Source organism: Gymnoscopelus braueri (assembly GCF_963280865.1).
Source record: "Gymnoscopelus braueri genome assembly, chromosome: 5".
In the NCBI taxonomy this organism is placed as follows: Eukaryota; Metazoa; Chordata; class Actinopteri; order Myctophiformes; family Myctophidae; genus Gymnoscopelus; species Gymnoscopelus braueri.
In genome coordinates, this window is record NC_137606.1 from 4036954 (window position 1) to 4056484 (window position 19531).

The 19531-nt window shown below is 39.6% G+C and overlaps 1 protein-coding gene across 1 annotated transcript; it reads right to left on the reverse strand.

The window, feature by feature from the left end:
- Window positions 1-5251: 5251 nt before the first annotated feature.
- Window positions 5252-18836, reverse strand: LOC308085259 (proteasome subunit alpha type-6-like). The gene is made up of 7 exons (XM_080428337.1): window positions 18584-18836; window positions 17543-17637; window positions 9434-9515; window positions 8590-8745; window positions 7520-7698; window positions 6494-6588; window positions 5252-5844 (listed from the first exon to the last, which is right to left on the reverse strand). Exons 1-7 carry the CDS (start codon window positions 18657-18659, stop codon window positions 5787-5789), a joined length of 741 nt encoding a protein of 246 aa, XP_080284463.1. The 5' UTR covers window positions 18660-18836; the 3' UTR covers window positions 5252-5786.
- Between the last annotated feature and the right edge of the window lie 695 nt (window positions 18837-19531).

Genomic DNA, 19531 nt, shown 5'->3' on the forward strand with positions numbered 1-19531 from the left:
AGGAAGGCCAACCCCACACCTTGCCACTAGTATGAAAAATGGGACACAAATGGTCTCCTAAGTGGGCACGGTCACTCCATTTCCCTTGTCTCCAAAGCTCACATGACTCAACAGGAAAACAGGAAATCAATCCAAGTATGAGGCCCTGGCTTTCTACCTGCAAAAGCCCTCTCCACTCATCCACCTCCGCTCTGTTTGTAGTGTTGTGCTTTTGTTTGTAAGACCCATAACGAGTACCATTTAATTCTCCTGCCTGATTTTGTTAGACACTGTGTATGCCCAGCTCTGGGACAGGTAAGGTAAGACAGAGGCCTCTATACATAGTAGGAGAGTTATTGTTAAACACACCCGGTAAGGGGTGGTTTGGTTGCCCCTTATATCGTTTTTGGCCACTTGATAGTAGTTAGATAGCCAAGCGTTTGGTTTACTAGCTGCTTTGTTTCTTTGGCCTGTTTTGTGTCTATATACAGAAAATAGTATAAATACTTTAACACTTCAATCAGAAACACTCACGTCAAAGTAGATTTAACCATTTATTGCAACAAATGGAATACAGTTAAGCTTCGCAACACATACAGCCCTTTTTGCAGGTGGAATCTGGGGTTTGATCTCCCATTATTTACACGCCATACACTCAATACCTTTTTACCCAGTCATTTACTTTCTATTATGTTAATACCCCTAGACCCTTGGTCGTAACATAATTTCAGCCGGGAATGAGATGTTCAGCTTCATTTTGTTTGTAACCTCGACGCAATAGCCCTAGACCCTTTTTAAGAGTAGTAACATAATTAGGGGCTCAGCCGGGAATGAGATGTTCAGCTTCATTTTGTTAGTAACCTCGACGCAATAGCCCTAGACCCTTTTTAAGAGTAGTAACATAATTAGGGGCTCAGCCGGGAATGAGATGTTCAGCTTCATTTTGTTACAACTTGGACGCAATAGCCCTAGACCCTTTTTAAGAGTAGTAACATAATTAGGGGCTCAGCCGGGAATGAGATGTTCAGCTTCATTTTGTTAGTAACCTCGACGCAATAGCCCTAGACCCTTTTTAAGAGTAGTAACATAATTAGGGGCTCAGCCGGGAATGAGATGTTCAGCTTCATTTTGTTACAACTTGGACGCAATAGCCCTAGACCCTTTTTAAGAGCTTCATCATCAGAAGATTCACCCCTTCACCTTTCAGCGGACTGTAACTGATTTAATGAGCCTTTTGCAGTTTCACTGTACAAATATACTCCTAGACCCTGATCATTAGCATAATTCTGGGCTTTTGGCTGGGAAAAATGTTGAGCTTCATTATCACAAGATTCACAGAATCAGGATCATCATTATTGTCACATCACAGGCTTACAGGTGTAAAAAAAGTGGGTGAAATTAGTTTTTGTGCTGTATAGAGGGGGACCATAATTGATTTAATGCGCGTTTTGCAGTTTCCCTGTACAAGCTGTTTGTACTTGGACAGATGGACGGCCACTGTATTCATGGACACGAAATATCCATATTTTAGTCTTGTAAACTGCCACATGAGTAATAAACAAAGCATCCTTTTGGTAAAATCCCAGGCGCAGGACAGAGGCACATTATAAAAAATGTGAAATGAAGCCTGCACACTGGATAAAGCTCCCAGAGCAATTTGTTTACCACCAACTCTTGGTGGTAATACAATAAATAAACAAATCACTTGTGGAGCTTTAGCCAGTGAGCTGACCTTATTTCTCCCTTTAATTTTCAGGGCAAGCATATGGTACTGGCAGGAGCAACCAGGTAGACCTCCCGCAAGCTCCATTTCCATTATTTCACTTTTTTTTGGGGGGGGGGTGCAAATGAGGTTAATGCACTGGTCCCTCATTGTCCAAATTCACAACCTGGAAATAAAGCGCAAGAAAGTCATAGAAAATGTTTTGGCAGAAGTGTTTCGTGTGTAAATGTTAGTCTTGGCCTTGTGTTTGTTAGGTGAGTTTGTTTAGAGAGCACTTGCATATAGGCTTTCTGTCTAGCTAAAGAGGTTCTTACCCATCTCAGCGCATTATGGAAAATGCGCTATAGGAAGGTGGTTTTATGAGACAAGATGCATGCTCATTTATTGTATTGTTTAGCATGGTATTGGTATTATTGCCTGTAGGCCTACCAGGACCTGCATTGTGTGTTCGCTTCTTGGTCCTCTTCTTTGTACTGTAATCACAGACGTCAGATGTCATTATTATGCTCAAGTTGTACCATGACAGTGCACCAAAGCCAGAAGAGATTCATGTTGAAACTGTCTTAGCTGTAGTTTCAGCATCAACAGTATTAAAGGGATATTTCACTTTCAAAAAAAGTTTTGGTCATTTTATCGTCTACTCAGGCTTTTGTGAGCCCCCCCAGACAGTCTTTACGTTGCTTGATTCAGTATTTAGATATTAGATTTTCATTTTATCAGACACGCCCCCTTCCTATACAAACCCATTGTAACTTCAAACTCCATTTTAACCATGATAGATTCATCAAAAACACCCGTCCTTGATTCTGGTGACTCATCCTGCCCTCCTAATACGTGAGGGGCCATGTTTTTTTTTTTTTCAAAAAATTAAATAATAATCAAGCAACTTCAAAACTGTCTGGGGTGTTCACAAAAGCCTGAATAGACGATAAAATTACCCCAAATTTGTTTGAAGTGAAATATCCCTTTAAATGCTGATCTGGCTGGGGAAGAGGATGGTCTGATGTTCAGAAACATCAGACCATCCTCATCTGACTCACATCCCTTTGCTGGCAGATAAAAGCCCAGTGTCTGCAACTGCTTACTCCCTCTCATCCACATCACCTGCTTTGTTTGTAGTGTTGCTCATAATGCACAACAAAGTGTTTTATTTATTTTGGTGCTATTTCTGTTACTATGTTCTATGCTACATAGACTTTAATTGAGCTATGCATAATGCATCATAAACTTAATTTAGCTCACAGTGCACCACAAAGTATTTTGCTGTCTTTTTTTTACTTTGGTGCTATTTACTTTCTATAATGTTTGCATATAGTTTTATTTAGCGAATATTGAGTTGTCACATTTGGAATTTTGTTATTTATTTTTCTCTGATAACATTTCTACATGAATATAAACGTATATTAAGATCAAACGTGTGTTAAATACTGCACTTTGTTAAAAATGACCAATTTTATTAGAACTAAAAGACCACCCTTGGGTCCCAGGACCCATTACATTGAAAAACTAGCAACATCACTGCTGTTGTGGTGTAAATACTTACAGCACCTTTTGCACATGGAATCCCTGGTTTGGTCTCTCCTTATTTAGACCCCACACAGGCTCAACACGTTTTCACCCGCTCATGTGCTGTTTTGTGTACATACATAACTTAATACCCTTTAGACCAGTGGTTCCCAACCTTTTCTGGATCAGAGCCCAATGCATTTTCATAGTCTATTTTAATGATCAATCAATTGTGTTCCGGCTTGGATCAATGGAACTAATGTAGGATACTAGTAGTTCCTATTTGTACTATTTTAACTAATTGTTCAAAGTTTGAAAGAAAAATACTTAAAATGTATATAATATTTTATAATACTTGACTTTTTATAATATTAATCTTGGTGTATTGCCAATTATTTTGGCGGCCCACTTACAATATCCTCATGGCCCACCAGTGGTCCTTGGCCCACAGGTTGGGATTCGCTGCCTAAACCCTTTTATCCACTTGAACCCCAGCATGCCTATTCTGGGGGAACGCTTGCCAAAAATGGCAGGTCTAGATCAGCTATTTTTAGCAAAGATTTGGTGTAGATGGGGGGAAAAAGCGGTCTGAGTAGGTCTGTTTGATTAGAGGATTTTCAGTAAGTAGTTAAAGGTAAGGTAAGGTAAGTGATTTGCTTTGATTAAAATAAGTGTTAAATAGCTCTATATTCTGATAGTACTCATTGCTATAGAGTGTTTGTTCAGTAAAATTAGTCTCCTTGTCTCTCCACCTCTTTATTAAACAGAAAATGCATTTTCGTTTCAGTTTCAGTTAAATTTCCAATTTTATCCAACCAGGACAGAACTCAATCTGGATATAGATTAAACAAGTGAAATTGGAAGTGATGACACTAAGAAATGAGCAGACAAAATTGGAACTGGAACACTATACAAATGAAGCTTAAAAATGGGTACTTTCTCCTGATTGGCTCAGATTTTGACACCTACTGGAAAATGTATTTTCTGTTTATTAAAGAGCTGGAGAGACAGGGAGACATCTGTTACTGAAAAAACACTCTATAGCAATGATTACTATCAGAATATAGTGCTTTAACCTTTTAACAAAATACTTTTTGTTTTAACCCAAAAATATCACTTACCCTACTTTAAGAGTAATAATAGCCCACCTGCTGAATATACCTGTAAATGGGGAATAGTAGCTCATGTGAGCTGCTCACTTTTGCCACCTGCTGACCAAACTGGGTCACAACAGATTTTGTCCTGAAATTGTAAAAAAAAAGAAAAGAAAATAACGACTATTGTGTGCAACTGTGCATTGAAAACACATCACATGACAGCTGGTCAGCCATAAAAAAAAACATTGTATGTCATACAACATACGATCAGGTCTAAAATCTCAAAACTTCATTCTTCAAAAGTAGAGATGTACCGATACCACTTTCTCCTTCCCGATACCGATTACAATCCCCATAACTTGCATATCGGTCGATACTGAGTAGTACCATCAAATACCATTGCATAATAAAAATAAATCTAGGACAGTGGTTCTCAAAGTGGGGTCCAGGGACCCTCAGGGGTCCTTGAGGGGGTTCCAAATGGACCCTTATAACTAACTCTGAGAGTGTACAAATGGAACCTGTACACTCAAGGGTCCTTGAAATGTAAAAGTTTAAGAACCACTGATCAAGGAATAAATACAAAATCAAAAAGTGCAGCTCCAAGTTAGTAAAATAATGAAAATTGTACAGTAAGAATATAAAACAGTAGTGCAACATCAATTCAAAATATTACTGTAAATTAAATCTCATGTGATAGATTACATGGTATCGGAATGGCATACTCGCCGATATCGATACCAGCATTTTAGGCAGTATCGGCAGCTTTTCAGATACTGGTATCGGTATCGGAACAACTCTATTCAAAAGCCATCTAAGTAATGTGCAACAGACCATGGCTGTGCACAGACATTTTGGGGGGCAGGCGCTCAAGCAAAAGAAGGCCTCCAACAAGCATTATTCTCACCCTGATGGTGCCACAATACTGCCTTCCATTATTACACTGTTCATAAAATGAACCTCTTTATTCCACAAAAAACACCTTTTTGACCTTTCCATTAAAGTAATGCAGTCTTGTTGTGCAGACCAATGCAGTCACATTAGATCAGTAGTTTGAGAAAGAAAGGATGCAATTTAATGGGATCATATTCCCCCTGATGAAATGATTTAATATATATGACAGTGCACCCTTATCACAGTAGTTTATGTATGTCTGTAGGACATGTAATTGCAGTTCTTGTACTTTGGAGGTGACAGTAAGCCTGGTTGTGATAAACAGTGTGTGATGACAAGTATTCTATTCACACAAACAAAATGCCTGGAAGCCATATTGCCAGATTTTTCTTAGTTGTGCGCAGGTGTCGTGCACCGAAGACACCCGTGCACAACTAAGTATAACTCAGGCTTAAAAACGTGACTTTTGCAAGGTATGCTTTAGCTCTCTAAACACAGAGTAGATGATGCACTTTTGTGACAGCACGCGTAGGATCCACTGATTCTTAGTGTACACTGAAAAACAAAAGACTATTATGAGGCAGCGACTACTCCCGTTCTGCTATGGCAACCAGGTGGGCTTCTATCTCTGCCTCTGTCAAGGTCCTAAAAGAGACAGAGCGAGAGAAAGACAAAAGACAGATGGAGATAAGGGGGTGGAAAAGAAAAATGAATAAAGGAGTTTTAGTAGAAGGGAGACACGTAAGTAAGACAAAAGTTCATTTACGTAAATTCAATATAGGGTCTGAATGGTAGAAAACTATTGACTTTTGGGCGGTCGTTCATAATGGGACAGTGATGTGATTTGTTTTTTTCAATGCAGTGGTCGTATGTTTGTCAACGGCCGTTTAAGCCTATAGACCAATTATTTGTTTACCAATATTGAGACTGGAAGCACAGGTGATTGTTTCATGCAATCAATTCCCAACATATTGTTTCGGGGTGCGCTGGTTTCAGTACATTCAACCTCCTCTTGTGTGTTGGCTAGTGAGGCGCGTCCTGGCAAGACATGACAGAATGGGTTTCATTTGGTGCCGGCCTGCGCGCGCATACTGGTTCTTATCAGTGTGACGTCGTCTGTTAAGGGGTCTATACATTGAATTTACATTCCCCAAGACGTACAGTAGCAGTAGGCAGAGATGATCGGCTGGGTGTGCGAGACTAATACATTACAAATAAAGATCAATGAAATCCTTCATAACGGGTAAAACATGTATTGCTTTTTGGTAGGTAATGTAGGTCATGGTCAAAATACCTGAATTTAGGTTGTTCTCTTGTGACCACGCCCACCTCCAGGTCACTGGCCTTGAAGTCCATGGCCAGGACAGAAGACAGACAGGAAATGGCCAACTGATGGAAGAGACCGAGTAAGGGGTAAGAAGTAGCATTCAGTGGTTTTAAAAGCCTTCACTGGGATTAAATGATTCTCCCCGGACTAAATTAGTGGTGCTTAACCATCCTACTGTATATCCATCATCATCATCAACATACATCGTTGTAGGACGAATAGCGTGTATAGCCGAAGTACAAGCTCACATCGCAATGTGGCGTGTGGGGAGCTTGTAGATCTGCTTTTTTTCCGCCTATATAACATGCCACAATTAGGGACACCAGGTTGAAAGTTGTGGTTTCAAACTTGGACCCAAATTTTGCATCCATCAACCCAATATGTTATAAGTCCACTCAGAGAGATGCTGTGATGTGGACATGCTAGGTACAGTATTCATAGGGCTAAACTTTGAACTTGCGCTGTCACCTTGATCTTTGACTGATTTGATAAATAAATTAATAGTGTACTGTAGTAGGTCCTGACCCTACACCAAACTCATCTGCCAAGATTGATCAAAATTTGATCAAAACTGAGTTATTGTTGTGAAAGTCAAAAACGCAGAATTGATATTGAACAGACAGCTATTACAAAACACCTGCTTCTCCTGGATGTGGGTGTAATACGGTCTTCGTCAAAATTATCCAATCTACAAGCTGTGCTTACCCAATCTACATGCGTTGTGAGATTGTTCATCTGCTATTACAAATGTTTGCCTATTTTTGCCGAATGTTTGCCTACTATGACAAGCCCAGAATAGGGACACTAGGGTTCATGTGGTTAAAGTTGGTCTTTGTCCATGACCCCGTAAAGAAAAGCTCACATTCTGCTTTTAGGACCCACTGCTACTTGCTCAAGAGCATTACAATAAATGTCAGACACTGTAGCTAATGTATACAGATGAAACACAACAGTAGCATGCAAAGGTCAGTCCTCTAGAGGTCACTGTTGTACCTGCACTATCCCGTCATTACTCAGGTCAGGTCTCTTCTTCAGTTTCTTCTCCAGGTAGCTGTTGGCTTCTATCTGTTTGGCCCCCACCGCTGTGGCCCTGAAGCCACAGTAGTAGCCAGCCGGGTCACATTTATACAGCACTGGGCCCAGTTGGGGGTCCACTGCTACCAGCATCATACCTGGGAGGGACGGATGAGGAGGGAGAGGGGAGGATGCAGAGGTGGGTGATCCGACTGTTTTTCTACTGACTAGATCAGTGTTTTCCAAACAGTGGGTTGAGACCCAGTTTTGGGTCGCGGACACATTTAAATCGGTAAATACCCCTTATTTTTTACGTTTCCTACATTCCTACACAAGATTTTCACAAGTCTAAATAACAAAAAATTAAGAAAAGATTAAACATTTTTCAAAAGAATTTCAGATTTTTTCCAAATGTCTCTTGGGTCCTGAGCTCGCCATGAGGCTTGATCGGTCAAATTGTGTTAGAAGACTGCTTCACCACATGAAGTTATTTTGAGCAATTCTTCTAATTTATATGAATAAATAAAAACATTTGTGATATTACAGAACTGCAAGCTCACATGCACGTCATATTGTGAGGCATGTGAGTTTAAGTACATTGCCTATTTTGCTATTTTTTGTAAGACAAAGTCAAGTATTAACCAGTATATATGGTGGTTAATACTTTTATAAAGGAACATGGGCCTAGAAGGTTTGTGTTGACCACAACTTAGATACATTGTGAGTGAAAAATCCTTAACCATGATAGCCCTGCAGGCTTTTCAATGCTGTGTAGGGCCCACTTTGAGCCCTGGATACATATTGACACAAGGGGCTGGATAATCGATACAAACAGTACTGTGAAAAATAATATGGTGATAGGCTACCCAGCTCTGTCTCGTTTGTTTTCGCACAGTGCCGACCCCGCATTGATTGCCACACTCCAATGCAATTTTTTTTAAATAAAGCATTGGTTGAATTGAAAAAAGAAGTACCACACTGAACAGAGAGAGGCAGAGCACTCAGTCAAAAACAGACCCCACAGTCAGAAACAGACCACCCCCACTCACTGCAGCCGAGCGGTCTCATCTCGGCGTTCTGCGTGTAGACCTGGGAGATGTCGGCCATCCTGCGGATCAACACGTCTGGCGTGATGTCGTAACCAAACTTGTACTTCCAGTTGCCTGCCTCCACGCGCGCCCGGTGCACCTGGGAACGACTGTCCGCTGCATGCCAGGGAGAGAGAGAGAGAGAGAGCGGAGGAAAATGGGGGTTTGACCTCATGAATGAACCCATATAGCATCCCTGTTCTGGGTATGTCATAATAGGCGAACATTCGGCGAAAATGGGCAAACATTTGGCAAAAAATTGGAGATCTACAAGCGTTGTGAGCTTATGGATTGACTAAGAGATTTGTTGATGGGAATAAAAGGAGGGGACCAGGTAGAGAGCCCTGGGGGACTCCGTACGTAGTATCGTCTCTGTTGGGTGGAAACCTGTCCAGAACTGTTACTGTTCAGGAACCAAATTAAAAACTATCAATCGTTAACTGTTGTTTTTTGTCAGAAAAAATCAGACCTCTTTGTTATCACTGCTTGACTCAATGTTCCTTTTTATTGTCTAAAAAAATAATCGAAATGTGTCGCTTCGCGTCGTGTTTCGAGCTTGAGGATCTGCTACTTTTGATGCTTTTGTGTGACGCTGTGGTCTGATAGAGTATTTACGAAACAACACATATACGATATAGAGTTTAACTGGTTAAGCCAGGTGAGTGTGTCCTCATCTCCACACGCAAAATAACTGCCAAGAGACGACGAATAATGAATACATAAAGTAAATGGGTGTTTTATGTGTGTGAATTCATGAATGTGTGTGTGGTTGTATATATGTGCACACGTATGCGCGCCTACGTACCACTGTGACCTGTCATCATGCAGCCAATGCGTGGGGTCAGCTTGAAAATGTTGGTCACTGTGGAGGGGTCCAGTAGCTTGTCCTGGGGTCACAAACACATGACACACACACATACATAAATACAGTACTACAATATACATAATATCGTCGCTGTCGGACAGAAACCTCATATCTCCATATTTTAACTTTTGGGGTTTTTTATCGTCAATTGACGCCTTACTTGATCACACAGTGTCCCTCAAAAGTATTTTGATCTTGACGATCTGCTACTTTTGCTGTTTTTGAATTTGAATCCTGAAAAGTATCAGTTTTGGACATGATGAGGTTTCCGCCCAACAGAGACGATGTACTGTACTTCCTAATGTCAGCTTGCGGTAACAAATATTAACATTGCATTGTGTTATGTATTAAAGACAATCTTTACAGACACAAACTTTAAAGTGATATTTCACTTTCAAACTCATTTTGGGTCATTTTATCCTCAACTCAGGCTTTTGTGAGCCCCCCAGACAGTTTTTAAGTCGCTTGATTCAGTATTTAGATATTTGATATTCATTTTATCAGACACGCACCCTTCCTATACAAACCCATTGTAACTTCAAACTCCATTTTAACCATGTTAGATTCATCGGAAACACCGGTCGGGGGATCTTAGTATAATTTGAAATTCAATTCTAATTCACTTTTTAAACAATTATTTTACTGATTTTCCTTTCAGAAACCAAATTAAATATTGCTCCATTTTTCAAATAATCACTTCCAAATTAAACCTCAGATTATACTAAGATCCCCCGGGCTTTTGGAGTCAGGGCATCTTATTTATTATTTGTTTTTCAATTGGAATAAGCGTCTGAAAAGTATATTTTACTGATTTTCGTTTCAGATCCTAAATAAAACATTGCTTCATTTTGAAACTTTTATTTTTTCCCTTAAAATCTGGAAAATGGCCCATTTTTATGATATTCTCATTAGTATTTTGGCTTTTTTTGATTTGGGACTGACACTGAGAAAAGCTCAAAATGTTTTTTTCCCCCATATTTTCATCCCAGAATAAAAATCTAATAATGGCTTCATTTATCCAATTTTCTAGCCCACCAAAAAATCAGGAAAATGCTCCATTTTTCTGATATTCTGATTAGTATTTTGGCATTTTTTGATTTGGGACTGACAAAGGAAAAAGCTCTTTATTTGTCTTTGTTTTTCTTAATTCATCTGGAATCCAAAAGCCTGGAATGGTTATTATTCAAAATGTCAGTCATCTTTTAGTCTACCTTTTTCATCAAAACAAAGAAGCCATGTGACCATGGGTCAAAGCACATGGTCTTTGTCCTTCAAAGTAAAAGTTGTAGTCTAACATGTAATCAATAGGATCTACAGACAGTCATTAACACCACATGTAATGACTGTATGATGTGTTTTTTAATGCATTTTCTGTCATTTTTTTTAGATCAAAGCTACATCTCACAAAAGTATGTTGCAAGACTACTAAAACCTTTCTGGGACATAAAACCGTAAACTCCTTACAACTATATACTTGTGGTGTGGAAGCTCCACCAGCAGGGGTCATTCACTTTCTAGGACCTGGCTAAGATATGTGTGCACTTCATTTAGGAGAGAATATCTCAACTGTTCTTGGCTAATATGACCCCAGGGAACAACTTAGGAACTGTGACTAATTCTCTATTCGGGACGAAATACCCGAAAATGACCACGCCCTTTTAAAAATCAAATCAAATCAAATCAAGGTTTATTTATATAGCACATTTAACATGACCAGGTCAACCAAAGTGCTGTACAGGTAAAAAGCAAAACAAAGCAAAAAAAAAAAAAAAAAAAACAGGAAGCAAACAATGCAATGTAAGCCGACAATAGTAAACAATGAGTAAGCACAGACAAACAAACATTAGCGCCAATAGAGGAAGGTAAGGCTGCTTTAGTTGTTACTGAATGCCAAGGACAAAAAAATTGTCTTTAGTAAAGATGACTGGGCTGCTTTGATGCGTAAAGGTAAGTCATTCCAGAGGGGGCAGCCACGGCAAAGGCCCGGTCACCCCTGGTAACTTTAGTGGGTGCAGTTGGCACTTCCAGCAGCAGCTGGTCAGCAAACCATAACATCAATGCTCAGCATAAAGTGAATACTATCATAATAGTCAAAGGTGTATGGAATTTGAACAATATGTTCAAATTAGAATCTGAAAAGTGAATTGCTAAACAACAAATCGTTGCTAGGAATGTGTCTTGGTATTACTACAACAACAGAACAGCTCTGCGATAACTGATACATACTGCACCACGCACACACACACACACACACACACACACACACACACACACACACACACACACACACACACACACACACACAGTTGCATGTGCTCAGTCCTTTTGATTCCTCGGGTGATGATTGTTTTTAATGTCCTAATCACACAACATCTATATATCGAGATGCAGCAGACTCCAGTTTTGCAGCATTTGCTGTGTCCACTACATGACTTTTGCAGCCACAGTGGAGGAGGATGGCGCAAGCTTTACTGGCATCTGCGAGATGGGTCCAGTAAGGTTCCCAGGTTCGGACATGCTGAATCAGTGCAGCTTGGGTGGGAGGAAGTTCTCAAGGGACCTGGTTACCATTTGACCAACATCAGCCTTCCCTGACTATGGGAAAAGGAGTGCAGGTATCTCAAAGAAACTCTGGTCACCCTTACTTTGGAGCCTGAAAAGATCAACTTTCCATGTCCAAAGATTGGAGTATATGGTCATCATCATCATATACTGTACGCCGGCAAGAGCCGTGGTGGCCACAGCAGAGTAGATGAATCCTGACAGTGGCTAGTGACTAGTACCGTATGATATCATACTAGTCAATGGTGTATAGAATAGTAATACTATATAGTATTACACTTTATGCTGAGCATTGTTGAACATACTGTATTAGCTCTAGCTGTAGGTCTATCATCATAGGAATTAGTTCTACTGTTAAATCATTCTTGTTTCAATGAAATTACATCGTAAGATACATTGGTTGTTTCAGAACATAGTAGCCATATTTGTGATAATCAAATTAGTGTCCTCTAGATAGATTAAATCATAAAGATAAGCATTCAAACATGTTTTTAATTGTCAAAAAACATGATTTAGACACCAAGTTTGCATTCATAGCTGAAAATGTGGTTCAAACATTATAGCCAAAAACTTTGTCAGGTGGTGGTCATATTGGATTTAGCCACTATGATGACCCTGAAGGTTGCTGGCTCGGGCGCTCTTGCTAAATCATTAGAGCATGCCCTGGGTTACATCTGGGACAAATGTGGTGCTCTTAGATTGATTTGCGCAAAAATATCCTTATGGCCCTGGACAGTAATACGTTTCTTTTAGCTGTTCTGTCAAATATCAAATTAGAAATTTTACACTTTACTATGTTTCCCTAATCATAAGTATTCTGAACATTTTGAACACCTCAGTAAATCTGTAGCTCCAAAGGTTTAGCAGATAGAGCCATGTTGGAAGTAGTGCACCGGTTATGGTCATTTAAAAAAAGAGCGTGGTCATTTTCGGGTATTTCATTCCGGATAGAGAATTAGTCACAGTTCCTAAGTTGTTCCCTGGGGTCATATTAGCCAAGAACAGTTGAGATATTAAGTACATACACTAAAGAATATATAACATGGATGCACCTGGGATGTATCATCAGTGTTGTAGCCTGGGGTCATAGGGTGTTTCGGGTCTCGCAACATGAACCCTCGCCCAGGTGACCCAGCCGGGGTTGATCAAGCCCCAACTTACATCCCAGGTAGCTACCCACGGTCAGTCCTACTTTTTACTGTCTTTCCTAGGGAAAGACAGTAAATTAAGTTCCCTCACATATACAAATGACATCCTGCACATAATTCTACATTCAATAAAACTATGAACTCTGACTGGGGAGGGAGTTTGGGATATAGGTGGGTTACTTATTTATAATGGGTAATGGGTTATTAGTCTAACGATCATTAAAGAACGACTTCACCCATTTTCAACCTATCTTCATAGATCCTCACTAATGCTCCTGCTAAAATTGTGTGATTTTTTTCTTCTCAGTCTGTGTCTCATAGGAGGGCTATGGACACTTCAGAAACGCATCTACCAGTGAAAGTATAAATGGATAACACCGCAAGGTGGATCATGGCAAGGTGCTCAGAAACCTAATGGGATGAATGACCTATTCAGTCCCGACTTTAGTGACCTATTTGATCACAACCTTCCCAAATGGAGATTCCCATAGATGGAGACAATTAACCTCCCCAAGTCTGACATCTGATGGCAATTGATATCCCTTTAAAGCTTTAGTTAATACTAGTTGGTATTATAAGAATATGCGATTGCTTTAATTACTATTGTTTAATTGCTGTCCCAATAAAGAAGACAAAACTGTCAGATGGCCCGGCCGTTGAAGTGATGAGAGGTCATCTGTCTGTACATGTGTATGCATTTGTGGTTTCTGTTCCTTTCTGTCCTTCCCTAATCTTAGAAAGATGCAGGTTGGAGAGAAATCCCCCCCCCCCCATTGTTTGAAGACAAATGCTGAGTCAGGTGGCGAACCAACCTGAAGACCATCCCACATTTCAGTATATAGGGGCTCTAGGGACAGATAAGAGGGCTCAGACTTAGTGAGGTGACCTCGATGCAATTTGTTGCTGATAAGGAAAGCTAGTGTGAGCCCAGAGATCTCTGTTAAGTACATTTCTCTAACTTTTAACTTACTGCTTGATTAATTAATACACTTAATTTTAACAGTCTTGTCTGCTCTTAATTTCACCATTACAATGGACGGACAAACGACAAATTATGTCATTGCACAATTTGTCTGTTGTTTAAATAGCTGAAATCTCCAACACATCATAGAATCTCTCCTAGACGATTATCATGGAGATACCTAACATACCTAGCGCTGACATCAGAGAACCCCTACTGGAACTCCATATATGGAGATAACCAAACCGTCCAGGACAAACATCAAAGTCCTAAGGGAGTTCATCAGGACTGACATCATGGCTAAGGGAGTTCATCAGTGAAACCGAGCGACATTAACTCTTAGATAAGCATCAGACAACTCATCAGCCTAGTTGGTTTTCACAGCCTAAGCCTTACATATCGATTTTACTTACTTCTCATAGCGGCTCTCGGATCTGGTCAAGGAATCAGCCGATTATCAGTTCAACAGAAAGGATTTTTTTCCCTTCAATATTTAAAATTGTATATATTTGTTTTTATTAACGCGAGAACAATGGTTTCCATTATAGCGTGCTAACAGGAATAGAAAGCCTGTAGTTTCTATTATCTTGGATTCCCCATCGATTTTTTTTTTCTCGATGGGTGCCATATTATCATGAGCATTATTGAGGAACAATTATATGAAGACAGGTTGAAAATGGGTGAACTCGTCCTTTAAATCCTGATGTGAAAGAAAATATTTGTATAGAAGAACAAAAAGGTTGTTAGGTTGACAGCACCTCAGTAAAACTACTAAGGTGCTGTGAAGTTGGGAGGCACAAGGGGAAAGTGAATGACCCCTGCTGGTGGAGCTTCCACACCACAAGTATATAGTTGTAAGGGATTTACGGTTTTATGTCCCAGAAAGGTTTGGTAGTCTTGCAACATACTTTTGTGAGCCGTAGCTTTGATCTAAAAAAAAAGACAGAAAAGGCATTAAAAACAACATCATACAGTCATTAGATGTGGTGTTAATGACTGTCTGTAGATCCTATTGCTTACATGTTAGACTACAACTTTTACTTTGAAGGACAAAGACCATGTGATGTAACACGTGGTCACGTGACATCTTTGTTTTGATGAAAAATGTAGATTAAAAGATGACTGACATTTTGAAAAACAAAGACAAATAAAGATGTTTTCCTTTGTCAGTCCCAAATCAAAAGATGACAAAATACTAATCAGAATATCAGAAAAATTGAGCCTTTTCCTGATTTTTGGGTAGGCTAGAAATTTGGAAAAATGAAGCCATTCTTTGATTTTTGTTCTGGGAAAAAAAAATGGCAAAAGCCGTTTTTATGAGCTTTTTTCCAGTGTCAGTCCCAAATCAAAAGATGCCAAAATACTAAGCACAATATCAGAAAAATGGAGCATTTTCCTGATTTTTGGGTAGGCTAGAAAATTAAAAAAATTAAGACATTCTTTGATTTTTATTCTGGGATGAAAAAATTGAAAAAAACCCTATTTTGAGCTTTTCTCAGTGTCAGTCCCAAATCAAAAGACGCCAAAATACTAAGCACAATATCAGAAAAATGGAGCATTTTCCTGATTTTTTTGTGGGCTAGAAAATTGGAAAAATGAAGCAATGTTTAATTTAGATTCTAAAAGGAAAATCAGTAAAATAGACTTTTCAGATGTGAATTTGAATTGAATATCAGATTATACTAAGATACCCCCACACCCTAACGGACCTTGGGATCTTAGTATAATCTGAGGTTTAATTTGGAAGTGATTATTTGAAAAATGGAGCAATATTTAATTTGGTTTCTGAAAGGAAAATCAGTAAAATAATTATTTGAAAAGTGAATCGGAATTGAATTTAAAATTATACTAAGATCCCCCGACCAACACCGTCCTTGTTTCTGATGTTGTCCTTCTAATACGTGAGGAGACTGAGACCATGTTTTTTCAATTACTTTTTTCATTTATTTTTAACTAAATACAATGAAAAAATTATAAAAATAAATGAAAAAAGTAATCAAAAGAAACACGGCCCCCTCACGTATTGGGAGGGCAGTATGAGTCACCAGAACTAAGGACGGGTGTTTTCGATAAATCTAACATGGTTAAAATGGAGTTTGAAGTTACAATGGGTTTGTATAGGAAGGGAGCGTGTCTGATAAAATGAATATCAAATATTTAAATACTGAATCAAGCAACTTAAACACTGTCTGGGGGGGCTCACAAAAGCCTGAGTAGACGATAAAATTACCCTTCTTTTTTTTTAAAGTGAAATATTCCTTCAACCACTTTCAACCTGGCATCCCTATTTTGAGCATGCCATTTTAGGAAATATATTTCAAATATTCTCTTTTTTTTATAGTGACAATAGCCAATCCAACAAGTCATGATGGTGGACAACGGTCATGATTATGATGATAATGATGATGATGATGAAATACAAGGAGCAGAAGTTGAAGAAAGTGAATATGGTGGTGATGATGATGATGAAAATGAGGACGATAATGGTGGTGATGGTTTTTCTGATGATCGTGCTGTTGCTGATGCTATAGTTGATGTGAAACTGAAATGTATCGAATGAAAGTTTTATTTTGATATAGCAATACTGGTCTCTAATGGTACACACTGCAAAATCTACAGGTGTTAGGATGCACGTCTGTAAGATGAGCAGTGGATGCTTTTTGATGTTCTGTGCTGTTATAATCAGCAGAATTCTGGAGTCCCCACTCTGCCTGGCTTCACTGGCACTAAGTGGTCTGGTCTCAGCCTCTCATGTGTCATGATCATCGGTGTGTGTGTGTGTGTGTGTGTGTGTGTGTGTGTGTGTGTGTGTGTGTGTGTGTGTGTGTGTGTGTGTGTGTGTGTGTGTGTGTGTGTGTGTGTGTGTGTGTGTTTGTATGTATTATTATACTTGTGAGGACCAAATGTCCCCACAAGTATAGTAGAATTTGAGAAATGGACGATGTGAGGACCGTTTTCCTGGTCCTCACCTTTTAGGTTTACAAATAATAAAAGATTCAGGTTGGGGTTAGGGTCAGGATTAGACATTTATAGAGGTTAGAGGTTTTGAGGTTGGGGTTGGATTTCTCCCTATTTTATACTTAGTTGTGCATGTCACACACCGTAAAATAGCCGATCTACAAGCTCACAACGACACGTCGTGAGCTTGTAGATCGGCTATTTTACGGCTTTAGACTTGCGGTTAAAAATGCCCCAAAAATTTACATTGTGTGCGTGTGTGTGCGTGCGTGCGTGCGTGCGTGCGTGCGTGCGTGCGTGCGTGCGTGCGTGCGTGCGTGGGTGCGTGCGTGCGTGCGTGCGTGCGTGCGTGCGTGCGTGCGTGTGTGCGTGCATGCGTGCGTGCGCGTGTGCGTGTGTGTGTTTCTGTTTCATCCTTACAGGCACTTTCTTCTGTGTGAGCACCACAGAGCTGTCTGCTCCTCGGACCCCCACTGAGGTCAACCCGCTCTGGGCGACGGCTTTGAAGGCATACTCTACAAAGAGAACAATACCACATGAACATCCAGCATTTTTCTTTACTGCATGATTACAACAGAACAGAACGAAATGGAACAGAAAAGAACACAACAGAACAGAACAGAAAAGAACATAATAAAAATCCAGACAATGGCACTGAGCCACCTGATAAGCAAGGAAGTGTTGCAAGATGAAGACAGAGTGACCTCAGGATAGCCTATACTGTCATGTCAGCCTTGATTAGCTGTTCTCAGAACATGCATGATGGATGGCAGACACACAGATCCGTTATATAATTATATTACACCCTGCAAAAAGCCTAATGACAAACCATATAATGACATTATTAAGACATAATTCGAATTTGTGTGCAGTGTGCATGTAATAAAAGACTAGTGGTGGTACAGTAACTAAGTACATTTACCCAAGTACTGTACTTAAGTACAATTTTGAGGTCTGTTTACTTTACTGGAGTATTTCCAATTTCTTTACTTTTACTTCTACTCCACTACATCTCAGAGGTAAATATTATACTTTTACTCCATTACAATTATTTAAGTTACTTTGTAGATGTGGATTATTATTACAAAACATACATTAACCACTTCAGCCCTATTTAAACTTTTGCTATTTGAAAATAGCAGGGGGAAAAAGCACATGGATACAGTACAGTTCAAAATACAACTACAGTACTGTAAGTCAATACAACTAATTGGCACATTCTGCATAATGAGTACTTTCTACTTTTGGCACTTAAGTACATTTTGATGCTGATACTTTTGTACTTTTACTTAAGTACATTTTGAATTCCGGACTTTTACTTCTAAACAGAGTATTTCTACATTGCAGTATTGATACTTTTACTTAGGTAAAACATTTAGGTACTTTTTCCACCACTGAATGTGCATGTAAATTACATGCACATTTATTACATGATGTAATAAAGACAAGTAGTCCTCTCACCGACTTGGTAGAGGCGGCCTTCAGGGGAGAAAATGGTGATATGCCGGTCGAAGCCAGCGTTAGATCCACGGGACATGATGGTTCCTGGGGTGACCCGACGACCTGACCTCACATGAACCTAATCCAACCACCGGTTTATCTATTCTTTAGCGTCTTTTATTCTGGGTGGTAACAACACGATAACCACATGCAGCCTGTTGGACTGACGATTATAATAATCAGGAGAGCAGCTTGAACTGAACTTCCCCGTGAATTTGTTTTACTTTCTCTTTCTATTTTGGATGAACGACGTATAATGACTCGATTTATGGGCTTATTTTTAGCCCTGATACATGACTGACAGTCATGGAGGAACTTCAACATATTTCTCCCCTTTTGGCCCGTACATCTACGAGTTCAAATATAACGTGTTTATCCCATGGCGACGGATGTTACAATTATGTACGGGCCCTCAGAAGTACTTGTATCTTCCGTATTGTTCAACAAAAAGCATTTTAATCCGATCGGTGGTCATTTTCTCCGTATTTTTTCCATCCATACGCTTTCAACTACGCGACCCAATCGTTTGGGAGGTGTATTGCACTCTGATATATTTTTTAAAAAACTAAAGAAATGCCCACCGATCAGATAAAAATGATTTTATTGAACAATACGGAAAATGCAGGTATTTTTGAGGAGCCGTACATAATGGTGACATATGTCGCCATGGGGAAAGCACTTTACATTTGAAATCTGAACGTTAATGTAGATGTACGGACCAAATAGGGAGAAAGTGCAAACACTATTTTGAAGTTCATCCATGACGGCCATGACAGATGACCGTCTTGGATCCAGGGCTACAGACTGGGCAGCCAATAAGGAAGTCAAGTGACTTGACCAGTTAGACGACTTTTACCTGCAGACTGCAGTAAAGAAGACAAGTCACAGTCTGAGGTGGTCTTCACACAG